This window comes from Leopardus geoffroyi, chromosome B1 (genome assembly GCF_018350155.1).
Source record: "Leopardus geoffroyi isolate Oge1 chromosome B1, O.geoffroyi_Oge1_pat1.0, whole genome shotgun sequence".
NCBI lineage: Eukaryota > Metazoa > Chordata > Mammalia > Carnivora > Felidae > Leopardus > Leopardus geoffroyi.
This window is the reverse complement of record NC_059327.1, coordinates 180,384,963-180,404,008: the sequence shown is the minus strand read 5'-3', so window position 1 is coordinate 180,404,008 and position 19,046 is coordinate 180,384,963. Positions and strand designations below refer to the sequence as shown.

The 19,046-nt window shown below is 37.0% G+C and overlaps 1 protein-coding gene across 9 annotated transcripts in view; it reads left to right on the top strand.

Moving 5' to 3' along the window:
- The window catches only part of PCDH7 (protocadherin 7), a 427,585-nt gene that overhangs the window by 57,837 nt on the left and 350,702 nt on the right, over positions 1–19,046 (top strand). For 6 of the 9 annotated variants that reach the window (XM_045474308.1, XM_045474306.1, XM_045474303.1 and 3 more), the window contains exon 2: positions 8,850–8,909. The exons of the other annotated variants lie outside the window; for them this stretch is intronic. In XM_045474308.1, the coding sequence (XP_045330264.1) occupies positions 8,850–8,909 (60 nt within the window). The remainder of the gene's footprint in view (positions 1–8,849; positions 8,910–19,046) is intronic. 9 annotated transcript variants of the gene reach the window in all.

Below are 19,046 nucleotides of genomic sequence, written 5' to 3'. Positions count from 1 at the left end.
AAGAATTTTGTTTTGGTATTGAAAGTATTTTGTTGTATGTTTTGCATTGCCGTCCATTCTTTCTTTGATGAACCCACTGTCGTTACAAATGTGAAGTGTACCGTAAATTAAAACGTTGTCTTTTGTAGTTGATGGATCTTCTCTGCATTTCACAACTGGCGTGTGTAGTGGAATTAGAGCTACTTAAATAATCTCATCCCAAAATCTTTGACTTGTTTTTGAGTTGTAATTTCCATAATTTAAATAGAAATAAACCATTGAATTGGGAGTTGGGGCATTTAGTTTAATCCTAGGCCTGCAGAGTGATACTGAATATGTGTTGTCACCCCTCAGGGCATCCGTATGATCATTGGCAAAATGCAGTTTGGTAGGAGGTGATTCTAGGTGACTTCCTTATCTCTGCAATTACATTTCCTCAATAATTATTAATGCAATGTCTTTCTGTGTACTCAAAGTCAGTGTTTGATCATGATCATGGCAATCCTTACATTGGTGCCACAGTAGTTACAAAACTATTTATGAAAACATTTCTAAAAATTCCTCACTATCGGAAAGCATACATTTTTGAAGCTGGTCAACCAGAAGTAACATTGAAAGATAATTATATGCAACTTAGAAATTCATCTGTTATTAACGAAAGGACCACACGATCACTGTACCAATTCTTAACACTTCCAACATCGCTTTCATAAGCAGGAAACTGGATGGCTGGATTTTGTAAGTTTGTCCTATCTCACATTTATTGTTTCAAGACTCAACTCCCTGGACATTTTGCTTCATTCCCTTGTTAGTGGATCAAACTCTTAGTGAGTTTCTACATCACCTGGAAACATTTTGACCCCCTTCTACCCCTTTCTATAGGTGTTTAAAGATCTCCCAAGTAGCTCTCAATTTTTCGGGCACACGATTGCAATTTCAGTGGCATTAAACAACAGCCAAGCTTGCTATGATTCATTTCATCTTCTCTTAAACATCTAGTCCCTTTCCGGGCAGCTTCGCGCTTTGGCACATGAGTAGTAGCCACTCCCGCTTTTGTTTCCCAAGGTGGCCAATATTGCCGTCTGAAGACAATAATGAGGATGGTTAAGTTTGCATCAGTTTATATTTTTATTGGGCTTTAAGAATGGAAATGCATTAGTGTTCAGCTTTGGCCAGGTGTAGTTGGAACTGTAGAGCTGGGATCCACTTTAGTGCTTTTGCCTGTATATTGAGTTCTGTCACTCCCTGATTTAGAAAAAAAAAAAATGTTTCTTTAAAATATTTATCTGGAAGAAAAACGAGAAAAAATAAAATTATGAATTAAGGCACGTGTGATTTAACATTTAAGAATACGCTGTTCTAGAACAAGAATCCACAAACACTTAATGAGTTTTAACAAACAGTTGTTTTAATTTCATACTCTGGCTTTTGACAAGTAACTTAATTTGTGTATTTTTTTTCTTTTCTTTTCAATGAACTAAGGGATTTTATTTCCTTTTTTACATTTGATCCTATGAATGAACCTTTCATCTAAAGTTTGGAATACATAAATTATATTTATTTTAATGCAGTTAATTCGCATTTACAGTCAGAGGGTTAGTTATTGAGTTGAAAATTACCTGAATTGTCATTTTCTTTAGTGGGTAAAGTCAAGCATAGTCTTCATTCTTTTATCAGATGGTATAACTATTTCTAAAATGCTAGCATGAGGCTTTTATAAAGAAGACATCTTTGCAGGCAATATACATTGGCTTTTCCTCCCTGAGACCTTTTGCCAGTCACAATTCACCCTAATTTCTATTTATTTATTTATTCATTTAAAATTTATTTTATTTTGAGAGAGTGAGAGCAAGTGGCAAGTGGGGGAGGGGCAGAGAGAGAGAATCCCAAGCAGGCTCAGCACTGCCAGCACGGAGCCCAGTATGGGGCTCAAACCCACAAACTGTGAGATTACGACCTGAGCTGAAATCAAGAGTTGGACGTTTAATTGACTGAATCACCCAGGCACCCCTGTTTATATATTTTTTAATTACGTTTTTTCTTTTTTGGTTACTGAAGTAGTACACCATCGTTATAACAATTTAAGTATAGAAATGGGTGTCTTAGAATGTAGAAGTCTGCTATAAACTCCACCCCCAAAAGACAATCAGTGTTTTAAAAAATAAGTATATTTCTATATTGGTTTTAGAAAATGTGAATACAATCGACCCGTGAACAACATGGGTTTAAACCGTGTGGATTCACTTACAGGCGAGTTTTGCAGGACAGCAGGATAAATGTATTTTCTCTTCCTTACAATTTTCTTTTGTCTGTGTATTTCTAATTTAGGATGGGCCAGAGGGTTTTGTTATTGTTTTTGTAATTATTCCATTGGTTCTTTCTACGTGAAGACTTGCTCTAAGGAGGGAAAGTAGAGAAAGTACGTCATGATTGAGTTGAGTGGAATTATAGAAATGTCTGGTTTAGGTAGGGGAATCAGCTCACCGTCTCCCGACCTCACCTTGTATCTGCCTCATGGTTTTGCCTCTTCTTGTGCAGGTTCCCCTCATTTCCATAGATCTTAAGCTTACCCCTCCTCTAAGACTCAACTTAGATCCCATTAGTCAGCAAGCACACAGCCTACTACCCTCACCATAGTCTCTTCTCACTCTTTGGAGCTCTCATAGTTTCACCTACTTGGTTCTTCTCCTTTCCTCCCCACTGTTAGTAGTCTTTTATATGTGTGTGTTTGTATATCTCTTCAAAAGATAAATAAAAACTTCCCCAGAACCAAGACTGGTTGATGTTGCTTTGTATTTCTCTCCATGTCTTCTGCAATGCTTCTTCATGATTGGGCTCTATCACCTTTGTCATTCTTCCTAACTCTGAGATTCCATGATTGTAACAGTCAGTCTGTCAATAAATATTGATTGCTTGGCTGTCCAACCTAAGGCATTCTTTTGTTAGGGCCTAAATCATTCATTTTTTTTTTTTTTTTTTTTTTTGAAGTCAGGGCACAGTACTTATGATGAGGAATTGGTATGATATTATCTATTTCCTTTCCTTCCATGGCCAGTTCAGTGGTTGACTTACAATCTAAAAGGCTTCTTTTCGGGGCGCCTGGGTGGCGCAGTCGGTTAAGCGTCCGACTTCAGCCAGGTCACGATCTCGCGGTCCGTGAGTTCAAGCCCCGAGTCAGGCTCTCGGCTGATGGCTCAGAGCCTGGAGCCTGTTTCCGATTCTGTGTCTCCCTCTCTCTCTGCCCCTCCCCCGTTCATGCTCTGTCTCTCTCTGTCCCAAAAATAAATAAACGTTGAAAAAAAATATATAAAAAAAAATAAAAGGCTTCTTTTCTTAAGCACCTAGTTCAAACAGTGCTAGCAAATGGTCTGTGTGTGTGAGTGTGCACTTTCACATGTAAATGAGGCCTCCCTGTCTTTGATTGGATAGAATTTGCCTTATTTGTCTTTTTCTGTTGTTGGCAACGTAGACAACTTTTGTGTATGTTGAACTTTGTTATGTGTTCATAAATTTAAACGATTATGATAGAATCCTGATTATGATAAATACATACTTTAGGAAACTTGCCTGAGTTTGTTTATTATGCCTTAAAACATGGCAAAAATGGAGACATTTGCAGTTATAACTTCTCTGTTTATTTTTAAAAGATTCGAAGTCAGATAAAAAATAATCATGAAAGAAGATAATGCAGGGAAAAACATTTGGCTAGAAGCCAAAAGTCTTGTTTTGGGACCCTGATGCTTTCTTGTGTGATGTTCTGTAAGAAGATTAAGCTCTCTGAGCTTCAATTCTTTCATATGTAAAATCAACAAAATTGTAGTTTCCACTTCACAAGAGATTTGCGAGGTAAAATTATTAAAGTGTTATTTTGTAATAAACATCTATACAGGTGTGGCAGTAACTAATAATTATTATAATTTATGGTTTGGGATGCATCACTTAAAAAAAGGAAGTAGGGTGGCTCAGTTCGTGGAGCATCTGACTCTTGATTTTGGCTCAGGTTGTGATCTCACAGTTTGTGAGTTCGAGCCCCATGACGGGCTCTGTGCTGACAGTGCAGAATCTGCTTGGGATTCTCTCTCTCCTCTCTCTCTCTCTCTCTCTCTCTCTGTCCTTCCCCTGCTTGCAGACTCTTTCTGTCTCTTTCTCTTACAAATAAATAAGCATTTTTAAAAAGTAAATAAAAAAAATAAAAATAAAAAGGAAGTAAAAGATGAAAATACCACCCAGAATTGTCCTCCTCATAGTATTTCATTCACCAAACCCCATGTTTGCCTGATGTCTCATTTTACACTTCAGATGATTTTCCAATATTTTTAAAAAAGTAACAGATAAACTTTCAGTATTGATAGGTGACTCTGCCCTGGTTTAGCTTTTGTATTATACGTTTATGCTTTAAAATATGAGCATCAATTTCCTGTTCTTGGATTGTAGAAATTACCATCAATTTAATTTTCTATGCTATGGAAAAATATCTGCTTTTCATATGACGCCTTTTCCTTTTCTCTAGATTTGAGTGTCAGTGAAGGACAAAATAATGAATATTCATAGATCTTTTACATATTGCCAATTATATGAAAACACATTGAACAGATACTTGTACCTAATCTACACCAATTACATAGGTGCATGATTTAGGTTTGAAGCATACCTAATAAAAATAAGTAGAAAAATAGACACATATTCCTTTCAAAATAAATATTTCTTTTCTTTTTTTTTTTAATTTTTTTTTTCAACATTTATTTATTTTTGGGACAGAGAGAGACAGAGCATGAACGGGGGAGGGGCAGAGAGAGGGAGACACAGAATCGGAAACAGGCTCCAGGCTCTGAGCCATCAGCCGAGAGCCTGACTCGGGGCTCGAACTCACGGACCGCGAGATCGTGACCTGGTTGAAGTCGGACGCTTAACCGACTGCGCCACTCAGGCGCCCCTAAATATTTCTTTTTAAAAAAAATTAATTTTATTTATTTTAAGAGAGATAGAGTGAGTGGGGGTGGAGTGCAGAGAGAGGGAGAGAGAGAATCTCAAGCAGGCTCCACACTGTCAGCAGAGCCTGATGTGGGACTCGATCTCAGGAACCGTGAGATCATGACCTGAGCTGAAACCAAGAGTCGGACGCTTAACTGACTGAGCCACCCAGGTGCCCCCCAGATATACATTTCTTTATTTATGTTTTTTTTTTAATTTTTTTTTCAACGTTTATTTATTTTTGGGACAGAGAGAGACAGAGCATGAACGGGGGAGGGGCAGAGAGAGAGGGAGACACAGAATCCGAAACAGGCTCCAGGCTCTGAGCCATCAGCCCAGAGCCCGATGCGGGGCTCGAACTCACGGACCGCGAGATCGTGACCCGGCTGAAGTCGGACGCCTAACCGACTGCGCCACCCAGGCGCCCCTCTTTATTTATGGTTTTAAAGTGTTTGTTGTTGTTTTTAGACTTAATAAGGACATTTCTTTAAAAAAATTTCTTTAACATTTATTTTTGAGAGAGAAAGAAAGACAGAGGATGAGCGGGGAAAGGGCAGAGAGAGGGAGACACAGAATCCAAAGCAGGCTTCAGGCTCCGAGCTGTCAGCACAGAGCCTGGCACAGGGCTCAAACTCGAGGACCAGGAGATCATGACCTGAGCTGAAGTTGGATGCTTAACTGACTGAGTCACCCAGGCGCCCCAACCAATATAAGGACATTTCTGTTCCTATGTGTGAATGTTCAGTATATTCTTGTACCTGAATCTGAATCTTATTCTTACTGTCTCCATCATTCACTTTCCTTCTCTTAGCACTACTCACCAGCTATCGGGAAGTCTGGAAAAGAAGAACTTGGGTTTTATAAGTTAACTTTTTATGCATAAATTTCATTAATTAAATTCCCAGCCTATGTCAGTCTCTTTGGTCAGGAAATGGAAACTGAGTGAGACATAGAGATGGTCTTGTAGAACGTGTTCCAGAATGACTTGGTTTCATCTCGTTCTGTGTGTGTGTGTGTGTGTGTGTGTGAGAGAGAGAGAGAGAGAAAGAGAGAAAGAGACAGACAGAGAGACAGAGAGGCAGAGAGAGAGACAGAAAGATACAGAGAGACAGAGAGAGACATATTGACTGAGATTTAGAACAAATTGAGGAGCAAGGCTGAGAGGCAGAGAAAAAGGCTTGTCTATACAACTTCAACTGAATTGGACCTGACTGAAAGATTGGTTTGGTTGGATTTACCAGAGCCTATCTCCTCAGTGGCAGTGATCTGAAAATTGCTTCCAGGGCCATTTTAATTAGCTGATTCAAATCAAAACAAACACATCCTGGTGACCTCCATTTTTACCCTGGCCCTCGCCAATGACAGTTTTCAAAACGGTGATTCCTAAGTAGTTCTCCATGAACTCAATAAGCTATTTGAGGTATGCACTTTTGCTTTTAAACATTAATCTTTAATGCTAAGGGAAGAATCCATTTTTCTTGGCTTCAGTGACAGGTGAATGTTAGTGCACAGATGCATTTGTGCAGGGGCTCAAAACTTAAAACCACAAAAACACGAAACCTGCTCATCCATAGTTAATTTATGAAATGAAATTTAGGAATGGAGTGTCATTCTTCAATATCATTTTAATATGGAGATTTCATTGGGCTCCATGGCAGTATGGTGAATTTATTACTTCAATGCATTTTATTTCTTGGGTGTGCTTTTAAGTTCAAAGTATGTCAGGTCCTGTAAACAGAAAATGAAACATTTGACACCTCTGATTTCCTATATTTGTTGTGATTATTTTAATAGTTTACTCATTTATTAAAAACCTTGTGGGCAATTCTGCATAGTGTATTTCCTTAGAGAAAAGAATGACTATGATATGGGATAGATTAAAAAGAGATGGTAGTGAAATTTTAGAAATTTTCGACACATAATTTAAGACAATTACAGAGGGGAGAAAAGGGGGAGAAATAATATGCTATTAAAATAAAAAAGCATTTACTGCAATTCAAGAAAGATCTGTGCCATAATCTATCATACGACAAATAATCGAAAGTCAAAGATAGCCATATGACTTCAAAATATCTGGATTAGGCAATAGTAATACTGTGCTATGACAAATAATATGATTTCCTTCATTGGTTATTCTCAAACATGCGTTCATTCATTAAATCAATTTTCACTGAAGGCCGACCAGGTGCCAACACGGAGACTGTAGCAATAAACAGAATGGACATGACATTTGCCTTCAGGGAGCTCATTGTAGCCTCGTACGGGATGTAAGGCTTAAATGAGTAACTTCACAAGAGTAGTTAAATATTTGATAAAGTCTATGGCAACGTATCACATACAGTAAGAGCCCATAACAGGAAGGTCTAATGTCTTGGCATGCATTACAGCTATATTGTTGCAGTTGATTTGGGAATAGAAAAACAATATCTGAAACTTGCAAATGTTGAGCTTTCACTTGTGTCCAGGCAGTTTTGAAATGAAATGTGCAGTCATATAGTTTGTGTAAAATAAGACAAACTATGTTCATCTTAAACGTACAATTTAAGTTAGGAAGATGCACTTATCAGTGATGCCTTCATAGATGCAAGCTGCCTGTGTAATAGGACAGAATTTCCCAAGTTATGGTAATGGGTAGAGCTGCTTCAGAAAGAAAAAAAAATATTCTTTTTATTTCTAGGAAAAGATAACAACTAATTCAAAAATTAAGACATTTTAAAGCTGCTTAAATTTATACAGCTAATATTGATAATCTGTGATTAGAGCAATGCTTAAACATTTTCTGTCCTTGAATATGAATAATTAATTTCAACATTAGACATTACTTGTTTTTTTTTTTTACACCAATTACTTTCAAAAATGAATTGGTCAATTATTCAGTGGTATAAATCATTTACTTCTTTTCTAACTTCGATTCTCGTGTGCTGATGCATCGTTACTTTGGAAATTGAGTGGAATATTTATTTCTCTTTTCTGATTCTAATTCTTAGAGATAAAAACTTCTGGTAGTGAACTGTAGCATTCTATTCTATGGAGGTGATTTATTATTTTTTTGGCAATGTTCAAACTTACTAAATGTTTTACTAACATCAATTGTGCTATCAAACTAGAAGACGGTACTCTGTGTACCTTCTGGCACTGAGAGCAGAAATCAGCCACTTGGTCAGTAGCAAGTTCAGAGAAAAAATTAACACTATTTAAAACTGACATTAGCAAAATATTTTGAAGGGATATTACCATCACTTTATTTGTGCAAAGTAGATACAAAGTTGGAAAACATTGCCCTTTTAGGGTCATGACTTTGAAGGGGAGAATTATCCATCCCTGACCTGAGATCAGCAGGCCATTTGTTGATAGCATGTAAATTGCTCAGATTTCTGTAAAGAGACAGCTATCTAAGGATTGTTTTTAAAGACAAGAGAGCTACTTTGAATGGTGTGAACACTCAGATCAAGAGCACATCTCTGAGATCTTAGGGACTTGTAAATTGTAAAAACTGTGACAAAATTACCATCTCATTCTTTGTATTTGTAGTATAAACAAAGCCAGCATCCCCCCCCCTTCCCCCTCCACCCCTCTTCTGGTGACATTTCATAGCCTTGAAAAGCTTGAAGCCTGAAACACAATTAATTCAGTGTTTCTTTTACCATGCAAATATCTCTTGTCAGAGATAGCATCCTTGAGATTAACCAGCAGTATTGATTTAGATGCCCCAGGGTTGTTAATTGTAGGGAACTGTTCTATCTCTATGACTTCTGAAAGAGGTTATGGCCACTGCAAATACATCTCAAGGAAGAAAAGAATACTATCAGCCAAGATGTGCACCCAAGCTTTGGAACTAGGCTGGCAAAACCCTACTCACATTGCTGTAAAGCAGACATATATTTTTGTATTTTTTGTAGGTGGATACAGTGCAGACCACGAACCCCCCTGGCCACATTGAGGAATCGTGTAAAATGAATGTATGTGCTCGTAAGTGAAATACATGTAATGTTCCAACTCAGTGTGTTGGATCTTAATAGACCTGAATTGTCTTGTGCAAAAAGAAATCGATTCCCAAGGGGCAGGACCACTATCTGATTAAAATGAAGCTCTGATTGTGAAGAAAACGCAAAATGGACTTAAAATAAAATCTCTGCAAAAAGGAATCAAACTATACTTAGCAAACAAACTGAAAAAAATCAAGCTCTCAACATGGAATAAAGGAGGGATGTGAGAGAGGTTTTGCACTCTTATCAATTACTGTGGAGAAACAGAATCAAATATCGTCATACTCAGGAGTGTGAAAAGAAGAACAGGAAATCCTTTTTCTTTTGGTTTGCACTCGAATGGACTGAAGCAAAGGGTGGAGACACATCCTGTTCCTGTTTATAGTTAATAATGTGGAGATTAGTATAGATGTGATTTCATTTGCCTTGCTTGAACTAATTGGATGCATTATGTAGAAATCACCTGAGCCTGTGCTAGATCAACAAAGAAAATGGAAATGTATACCTCAGGACTGAATTCTGGGAAAATTAGACTGTTCAATGTTATTTAATAAGGCGTTAAGAAGAAATACTACTGCCAGTCAGGTAAAGTGAGAAAGGAGTGGACAGGAAAGAAAATAAAATTTAGGTCATTCTGATACTTGATGAAATATAATTCATTATGGCGTAAAAGCAGAGGATAGTTTGCAATGTATCTCACAGACATTTCACACAATTTCTGATTGAATTTAGGGTAAACCACGTAAATGTTCAAGGAATGTATGGCCATTATATCAATAGCAAACTGGCCTTTAAAATTTGTGGTCTTATGCATTCGTGTATGCAGAGGAGGGCTTTTTTATTTTGTTAAGAATGAATTGCATGCAGGAAGAACCTCTTTGCATTATAGTTATTTGCTCAGTTGAAGATACTGTATAAAGTTTCGTTTTTGTATGAGTATGGGTGTATTTGGATGCATTTGTGTGTATGCGTATATAAATGGAGGCAGGTAAAATTCAATGGCTAACGTTTGCACTTTAGTTTGTTACCTAGAATGTAAAGAGGTAGCGGAAACTGTCTTAAGCCATTTCATACGTGTTGTCATTACTAAAGATAATTATTCACAAATGAAGCAATTCGAATATAGACTGACGACTGCATAGGCTCTCCAATTAAGTATAATATTTATTGCCACTGAACCATTTAAATTAAGATAGTACCAATGTCTCAAAATAATGAGAGTAAGCTCCTGTGAAATCAGTTTGAGGACAGTTGGAAAGTCCTATTATATTCCTTCAGGTTACTTTTACTCAGTGACAGAGGATGTGAATCATGGCTGTTTTTATAGAAGAGACTCGGGAAATATTTGTGTTTTAACTATAACTTTTTAATATGCCTAAAGTTATAGTTTTTTTTTTTTTCATTTTCTTCGGTCTAAATTAATTACAAATAATCATATATTAACATAGATAAGATAGTAAATATTTAAAACAGATAGACATATTTTTTGTAGTCACCGTGTGCCATAATAATTTTGAAACTATTGTTCTCTGGTATTTGTATTCATGTCTCTTTATCTTGCTGATTAACTTTATAGTAGAAATTTTTACCTCTTCTTTCTATGTGACAATCAACTGAAGTTGGTATCCTATCTATACTATTACAGGGATTTTTGTCTTTATTTATGCTATTATAATAAATTATAAGTCTACAAACTCTATAATTCTATTGTATCGAATATTTTTCTGTGACCAAAATAATAAAATGTAACTGCTTTATAAAATGACAATATTTCCTATTTTAGTAATCTCTTAAAACATAAAGGGACCTGAAATAGGTTCATGTTGCTGGCTTTGGAATACATTCTCCACAATTTGAGAGTGAAGAGCTTAGCAACTTTAGATAAAGAGAAAAAGTTTGACAGAGATAATTTCGAGGGTGTAAGGAGAAAAATACCCCGAACAGATTGAGGAGTTTTGATGTCAAATTTTGTTTTGCCACTAAACAGCTATATATATATATATATATATATATATATATATATATATATAAGTTTTTAGGTGCTCAGATTTCTTAACTATAAAGGATGGGTTCAGATTGCACAATTTTAAGATCATTTTAATTCTTAACTTCTAAGGTTTTGATAACTTGGAAACAGTACAGCGCGACACTTAATACTGATTATATTAATACTCAGTAGTGATCATTGGTATTAAGAGAATCATATGCTGTTTTCCACTCAAATTGACCCAAAGCCGACCGCATGCCTTAAGAGTAAGGAGAAATGCGAATTCACACTTGTTTCTGTTCCATCCTTAGTCTGACTTTAATGGAAATATGTACCGAAGTATAAATAATCATGTTCTGGGATCAATAGGTCTCCCTAAGTTAATTGATCCAAGAGGCACCCAAGTACAAAATCACTCAATTTGTAACAGAGGAAACCTTTTTGTTCTGCACTGAGTTGAATGCCTTCCCTGGCCGAATATTAAAGTGCCAGAACCAGTTTTTCTTGCTCTTTACCCCCCAAGGATTGATCAGCACATGAAGGTCTCTGTGACTTCAAAGGCATTTCTGGACTCAGATCAGCCTGGTTGGGTTCAGAGGAGAAGGAAATACTAGCCCCTGATGTTTACGGGCGGTAGGCTGTTTCATCTCATAGTCGTTCTCTGCTTAGGAGAAGCAAGGAGCAGAGGAGTCTTGCAACTGTTATAATTTCAGGATTAACGTTTAGTCACAAAGTGCCTCACACAGAAAAGCAGTGCTTTTATTTTAGTTTCCTGCTACTACTCCAACTGGGAAAGGTCAGAGAAGCAGTATGAGGCAAAATGAAAGCATATACATGTCAATTTTGGGGCGGAGGGCTCATACTAACTTGCAAAGTGGTGTCACTTTCAAAATCACAAAGGTGGTATGGATAATCTTCAGGGATCCTTAGAGAATTTATTACACTGAACATTTTTTCTGTTTGTTTGTTTCAGTGAACTTCTGGTCATTTATGGGACTGATTTAGGTAATAAAATTTAATTCTGTCAGTTTATTCTTTATTCTACAAGATGAGAATAAAGATGGGAGACCACCTACCAAGCCTATCCCATGACCCATTATCTCTAAGTAAAATGTTTACCATTAGCTTTTGATTCTTTCCGTCTGAAAAAAAAGGGGGGGAGGGGCAGTGGAGGGTGGAGGTGGTTCAAAGAAAGAAAATGATTATAAAGAGCAGCAGTGGGGCAACTGTTAATGAAATTACCAACTGAAAAGTTATGTTCAGAATGCATCAGCCAATTGGATGCACAGAAGTAAAAGTTTCACTAAAATACAAAAAAAAAAGGCTTTAAAATATTATTGAGGATTGAAGTAGTTGCTTTTGGTGTTAATTCTGCTTATTTATTTATTTGGATGCTATTATTCCGTTTCCTGGTTTTGAGAAATATAAATTAGTTGAGTTACCAACAGTCAACTCTATAAAGATGATATGTTAATTGCTCAATTTAATATTTATGCCAGCCTCATGAAGCAGATGCCATTATTGTCATATCACCCATTTCACAGAAAAGGAAGATTAGGCACAGAGAATTTGGGCAAATTTGCAAAAGTACAGACCACCAGGAGATAGAGCGGGGCTCTGAGTCTTGCCAGCCTGGTTTCAGAGGCTACATACACTCAGCAGGTCACAGATCCTTCGTGCCAAAACTTGAGGGTCCAAGTTAGGCTCTGGAACTGCTCAGGGGGACAGGGGTGGAGTTTTTGGTTCTTCGGATCACACATCTGTTAACATGAGTGAAGCAGATTCAGCATGCATGACTTCAATGTGAAAGGCATCCAGACGTTCTCGCAGACAGTGTTGGACAACGGTAGAATCTGTGATAGGACGTCTGCTTTACATATTGGAGACAGGGAAGAAGAAATTCTTTTCTAACTTACTTTGCTTTGCAGGCTTAAAATATGTTACTAGGTAATATTTGCATCAAACATCATTTGAAAATGGAGACTTCGCTGTGGACGGAGGCAAAAGACAACTGCATTCTTTGAACAAGGAGAGCTCGCGCGCAGGCTAATGGGAATTCCAGACACACAGGCTAATTATTACAATGTCATGTACTAAGTGAAGGGCGCTCAGAGTGCCTTAAGAGTGCAGCATCTGGAATCCAGGTTGCCTGGGTTCGAAACGTGGACCGCACACTTTACAAATTGAATGGCCTTTGAACAAGCATCTCTCTGCCTCCATTTCTTCAGATGTGACTGAAAGTTAGTAACAGCATCTACGTTGTAAATTAGTTGTGATTATTAAGTGAGATTTAGCCAGGTGATGGGAGTATGACATGACAAGACCTCAGTAAATGCCAGCAACTCTTGATTTCCTTATTGTTGTTTTATAATCAACATATGAATAGAGTGTAGTTGTTGCTGATTGAGATGTTCACGGGCTAAAATAAACTCAATGTCACTGTCAGAAGTGACACAAAATGCACCTCACAGAACAGATAACTCCAAGCCTCGATATACTTCATATACTATGGCATGAAACTGAGCAAAAGAGTGCGGGTACAGGTTCTCCGGGGGAATTCATGAGTTTCTGGTCTGCTACAATTCAAATCTTAGAGCTCTGTGAGCCATCATTTCTTCAAGCATCGACAAGTGAACGGAAACTGTGAAAGCTGAAATCAGACCTGTCACCATCCAATGATGAAAGTTTTTAAAAGGTCAAAGAATAATTTTTGAAAGATCACTTTATCTGTAATTATAAGGGAGTATAATTTTCCCCAATTAGTAGTGACTTAAGCATTGTGAAATGTAAGAATGATAAATTATTTGTCAGATTATCATAAAAACTAAGGATAATGTTGATTATGATAACCCATCCATGAATAAGTAGCTACTATTCTTTGCAGATATTTAGTAATTTTCTATGATATATGATAGGGCTTCATTTTCAAAGTCCTTTATTAAGCAGAAAACGTGCTTTGTAATCTATAATAACTATGAGATTTGAATGTGTGAAATACAAACAAAATAAATACTGGCTGGATTGAAGTGGGTAATATTTAATGTCTGGAAAGTCAGTGGCTTTCATTTTAAACATTGCAATTGGCTAATTATATTGGAGAAGATAAAACAAATAAACTATCATTGAAAATGTTGTCTTTCCTATTTGAAACCATGTTTTGGATAATATATAGTGAATATTAATTGTGGCTAGAAAATCTAGACTTCAGAAATGTCCCTGTGTTCTTGGGATCCCATAGTATTGCTTGTGAAAACATGAAGAAGTTATAATATTCTAACTTCATTTCACAGTTTAGCAACTAAGCATCTGAAAAGAAACAGGGCCAATTACAGATTTTTATTAGGCTATCCATTTCAATAATTTTTACTTTGTTTTCATGAAAGAGCTGGCTACTCTATATTTTTAGGGATGTTAATACCACCATAATAACCATCTTATGCTTCTTTTTGTGAATTTCTAAGGAGGAGTTAAGATTGATGTAATTAAAAATGAGTATCTTCCTAGATTGTATCCTTGATGTTAGGGGGGAAATGAACATGTCCTGTTTTAAGAGATTGGAATTTTGAGACCAGGTACAGCTCAGCCTGTTTTGTAACTGCCCAATTGCTTCCGTGGAAATTCTGTCTCAGTAGCAGGTGAAGGGGACCTAGGTCTCTCATTTTTTTTCTTTTCTCTGTGTCTAGCTGTTAAAAGGCAGGTCAGGATGATTTTTTTTTCTCCCCTATATGTCAGGCTCATGAAAGAAGCAGACATTTGGTAGATGCATTCTAGAAAGATCAGAAACGGCTACCTCCTGATAATACATTTCAAGTGGATATAGTGCCTTCTAACTTTCTGCTGGTTGACTTTTTAAGACCCTTGCATATTTATTACATAAAAATCTGCCCTTTTCTGAACCCCAAATTGACACTTGATTGTTAAAAGTCATGTAATTGAAAAAAAATCTGTGTTCAGAAAGACACTGATAATGTTAAGGAAACAAGTTATCCCATGGGCCTTTTTAATAAAAATTCTATGATGGCTAGTCACATAAATGACTCAAAATTCACATGGAGAAGTTTGTGAAAATGTTTATGAGGAAAGGTTACATTCAAATGAATATTAAGAATCTGTAAACACAGGATCTTTTTATCTTTCAACAAACCATTTTCAATATTAGGAAGAAATGAAACACATAGTTTGTACCAAGCTTCTCTAGTAATTCATGTGCTCTTGTCATGTGAGATTAACATTTGGATTAAAGAATATGATTAAAGGGTTCTAAATTAGTGGTTACCAAGTTGAAATAGTGCAAACATTGAGACAGTACAATACAGCAATCTATTTCATGCAATAAATTTCTTATACCAATTAATTAGCAGTTTAATTAGCGTGATGTTTCATGTTGTGACCTAAGCCATTGGACTCCCAAGGGGTCTAATGGAGACAATGAAAAAAAGGAAAAGAAAGCTTCAGAATTGTTGATGGTTGTGTCACATGGCACCAGAATTAAAAATAATATTTCATTTAGGGTTGCCTGGTTGGCTCAGTCAGTAGAGCATGCAACCCTTGATCTTGGTGTCATGAGTTCAAGCCCCACCATGGGGGTCGAGTTTACTCAATAAATTTTGTTTTAAGTTTATTTATTTATTTATTTATTTATTTATTTTTTCAACGTTTATTTATTTTTGGGACAGAGAGAGACAGAGCATGAACGGGGGAGGGGCAGAGAGAGAGAGAGAGACACAGAATCGGAAACAGGCTCCAGGCTCCAAGCCATCAGCCCAGAGCCTGACGCAGGGCTCGAACTCACGGACCGCGAGATCCTGACCTGGCTGAAGTCGGACGCTTAACCGACTGCGCCACGCAGGCGCCCCTTAAGTTTATTTATTTATTTTGAGAGAGAGAAAGTGTGCATGGGAAGGGCAGAGAGAGAAGGATGGAGAGAGAATCCCAGGCCGACTTTACACTGCCAGTGCAAGGAGCCTGAACTCACCAACCCATGAGATCATGACCTGAGCGGAAATCAAGAGTCTGATGCTTAACTGGCTGGGCCACCCCCAAAACATTTTTTAATGCTTTAAAAAATAATTCTTCATTTAAAAATAAAAGAACTTGCGTATGCTTTTTTCCCTGAACTCAGAACAGATTTTTTTAAAAGGCAGTTTTATGATATGAAATACTCCCATGAATTAAAAGCATATTAAATATCTAAATGTGCAATCATATTAAATGAAGTACATTTTAAGCAGCAAGTGACCACAAATAAATGCTTCAAGGCTTCCCTCAGATAAAACAGAAGTACTTCTCATAATTTTGAGAGCAAACATAAAAGATATGTATTAGGGTGATCATATTTTTGAATATATAATGTGATTCATAGGATTCTATTAAGAGCCATTGAAATGACTTACAAAGGGTTGCATTTTGGAAAGCCACAATGGAACTCTGCCTTTGGACAGGCCCTAGGAAAAAAACTATGCATCTTAGAAATAATTTATCAAGTGTGTGACATGAAAGGGGTCTCTCGTCCTTTTCTTCCCTCCCCAGTGAGAACATATTGAGATTGTATGTGTTAGTCTTTATTGCATAAAATGGAAGCTTCTGCTGAGCCAAAGACAGTCATCTGCCAAAAGATTGGTTCTGCCTTTTCACAACAGCATAAAGAATGGGCACAGTTGTTATGAATATTGAGCTATAAAATACAACAAACCGTCTGGAAGTGCTTTTCTCTTTATTTTACACCGCGGACAATTCAGAACATGCGAAGAAATGTAATAATGATTTGAGGATCTGACAAATATCCCCAGATTTTGTCAAGCCTTCATTCCCAATCACTGATATCTGCTGGATTTATTTCATGGCCACATAATTAGGCTGTTCATTTCCTGTGAGTTTGCGTACTACAGTAGGTCCAGAGGGCTCCTTTTTTCTTTTCAGAAACTGTTCCATAACCTCTTTCGGCAGTTAATGTATGGATGCCATTTGGAACATTGCTGGTTATTATGTTATTCACAGATATTTTATTGTACACAGAAATGAGTATTTATGGAAGTCTAAAGTCTCTGTTATGCAAAATCTTATAAAGAGAAAGCTGTTAAACTTTCACTTTTTTTTTCTCCCTCTGACTCTTTCCCTCGTCTAACACGTCAACTTGAATTGCTTCTTTTTCATTTAGTAGAAATTTTTAGCATATGGAAGAGAAAGCATGTACACATTATGAAGTTGTAATTGGTAATTTGTAATTAATTGTAACTTCTATTTTCTAAAATAAGGACAAATTTGAAATTGTGATACAAAATAATTCAGTAAACATTTGTGCCAAAATGTTCCTAACATGTTCCTAAGCTTCTTTTCTTTTTAGTTGCATAGTATTCTGTCTTCAGACCATCAGAAAATTCCAATTTAGTTTTGCTCTGATAGTTAACTGATGATGATCTGATTTAAGTGATATTTCAGTTTAAATGTATTTAGTAGGAATTTGAATTAGTGTATTTGTCCTCTCTTGGATTTCCTATAAAAATATATAGTTTAACTGTATATAATTCATAAATTAAATGTTTATTTATTTTTTTTTTAATTTTTTTTTCAACATTTATTTTATTTTTGGGACAGAGAGAGACAGAGCATGAACGGGGGAGGGGCAGAGAGAGAGGGAGACACAGAATCGGAAACAGGCTCCAGGCTCCGAGCCATCAGCCCAGAGCCTGACGCGGGGCTCGAACTCACGGACCGCGAGATCGTGACCTGGCTGAAGTCGGACGCTTAACCGACTGCGCCACCCAGGCGCCCCTATTTATTTATTTTTGAGAGAGAGAGAGGGAGGGAAGGAGAACATAAGCAGGGAAGAGACACACACACACACAGAGAGAGAGAGAGAGAGAGAGAGAGAGAGAGAGAGGATCTGAAGCAGGCTCTAGGCTTTGAGCTGTCCGTGCAGAGCCCGACGTGGGGCTCGAACCCATGAACCGTGAGATCATAACCTGAATCAAAGTCAGATGCCCAACCAATTGAGCCACTCAGGTGCCCCTATAATCATGAATTAAATGAACACCAATTATGGACTAGTGTTGGAGGCTTTGGACAACCTACTTAACCTTTCGTGCTGTATTTAAATGGGTGTAATAGTCTCATAGCGTAGGCAATGAGGATGAATTACTAAGCTATGTAAGTAAGGTCAGAAATAAATTAATATATACATTGATTGCAACTGTCTAGCATAAAGTGAGCAAGTATAAATAACAGTATTATTTAAGAAAGGCTCAAAAATGTGACTGACACAGGCAGGTCACATAGCTATTCACCAGTTGAGCTAAGATTCTAGAAGCAGTCTTAATGCAATGTAGCATGGTGGGTGTGTCTAAGTGTAATCCGCTCCCCAAAACAGACCAATAGGTTTTCCAAAAGTCTTATACTAGTCACAAGTAGGCTGAGATCCAAACTGCAGGTGTATCTGAATTTAAACCCTGATTTCCTCACACCTTGACAGGAATCTAAACTTGATGGTAGGAATCTAAACTTGTTTATTGGTAGAGACTTCACCACCTTTATGAATAAGCTTTCTGTTTTCAGAATTATTTAGAAATGAAAGATGTTTTTGGAATAATTTAGAAAATGCAAACATGAGAATCAAATAAAAAATGGTCAACTTTCAATGCACACTTTGAGCTGTTTCTAGGAGTCTCTCTCGGGATTTAGACATTATTTCGTCAAACAAACACTGAGAAATATGTAACAGGTGTATTTATTTTTTTAGTGGACTTCAGCTGGCTGTTTAGGTAAGCTCAGAAGCCCACCTCCCCTTCCCCTTTCTTTGAATATTTGGAATTCTATTAACTGGAGGTTTCTGGCTGTTTTAGGGAACACCTTCTGTGCAGTGCGCTTTTCAGTCATTGCCATATCCTTTGTGCTGCCATTCAGTTTGTTTAACTCTGAGATTTGGGAATGTTTTTATTTCCATTTTCCTCAAATATTTTGCTGTAATTGTTTCCTATTAGCTTGTTTTAAAAGATAGGTTACCGTTGGATCTTTAAATTGACTTCTTTTCATGGAGCTGGTTGTATGGTCCACCCCTGTCCTGCAGAAGTTGCCATTACCTATTGTTTAGTCGAATTTGAAACTGATAGGCCTTAATGACTGTTATT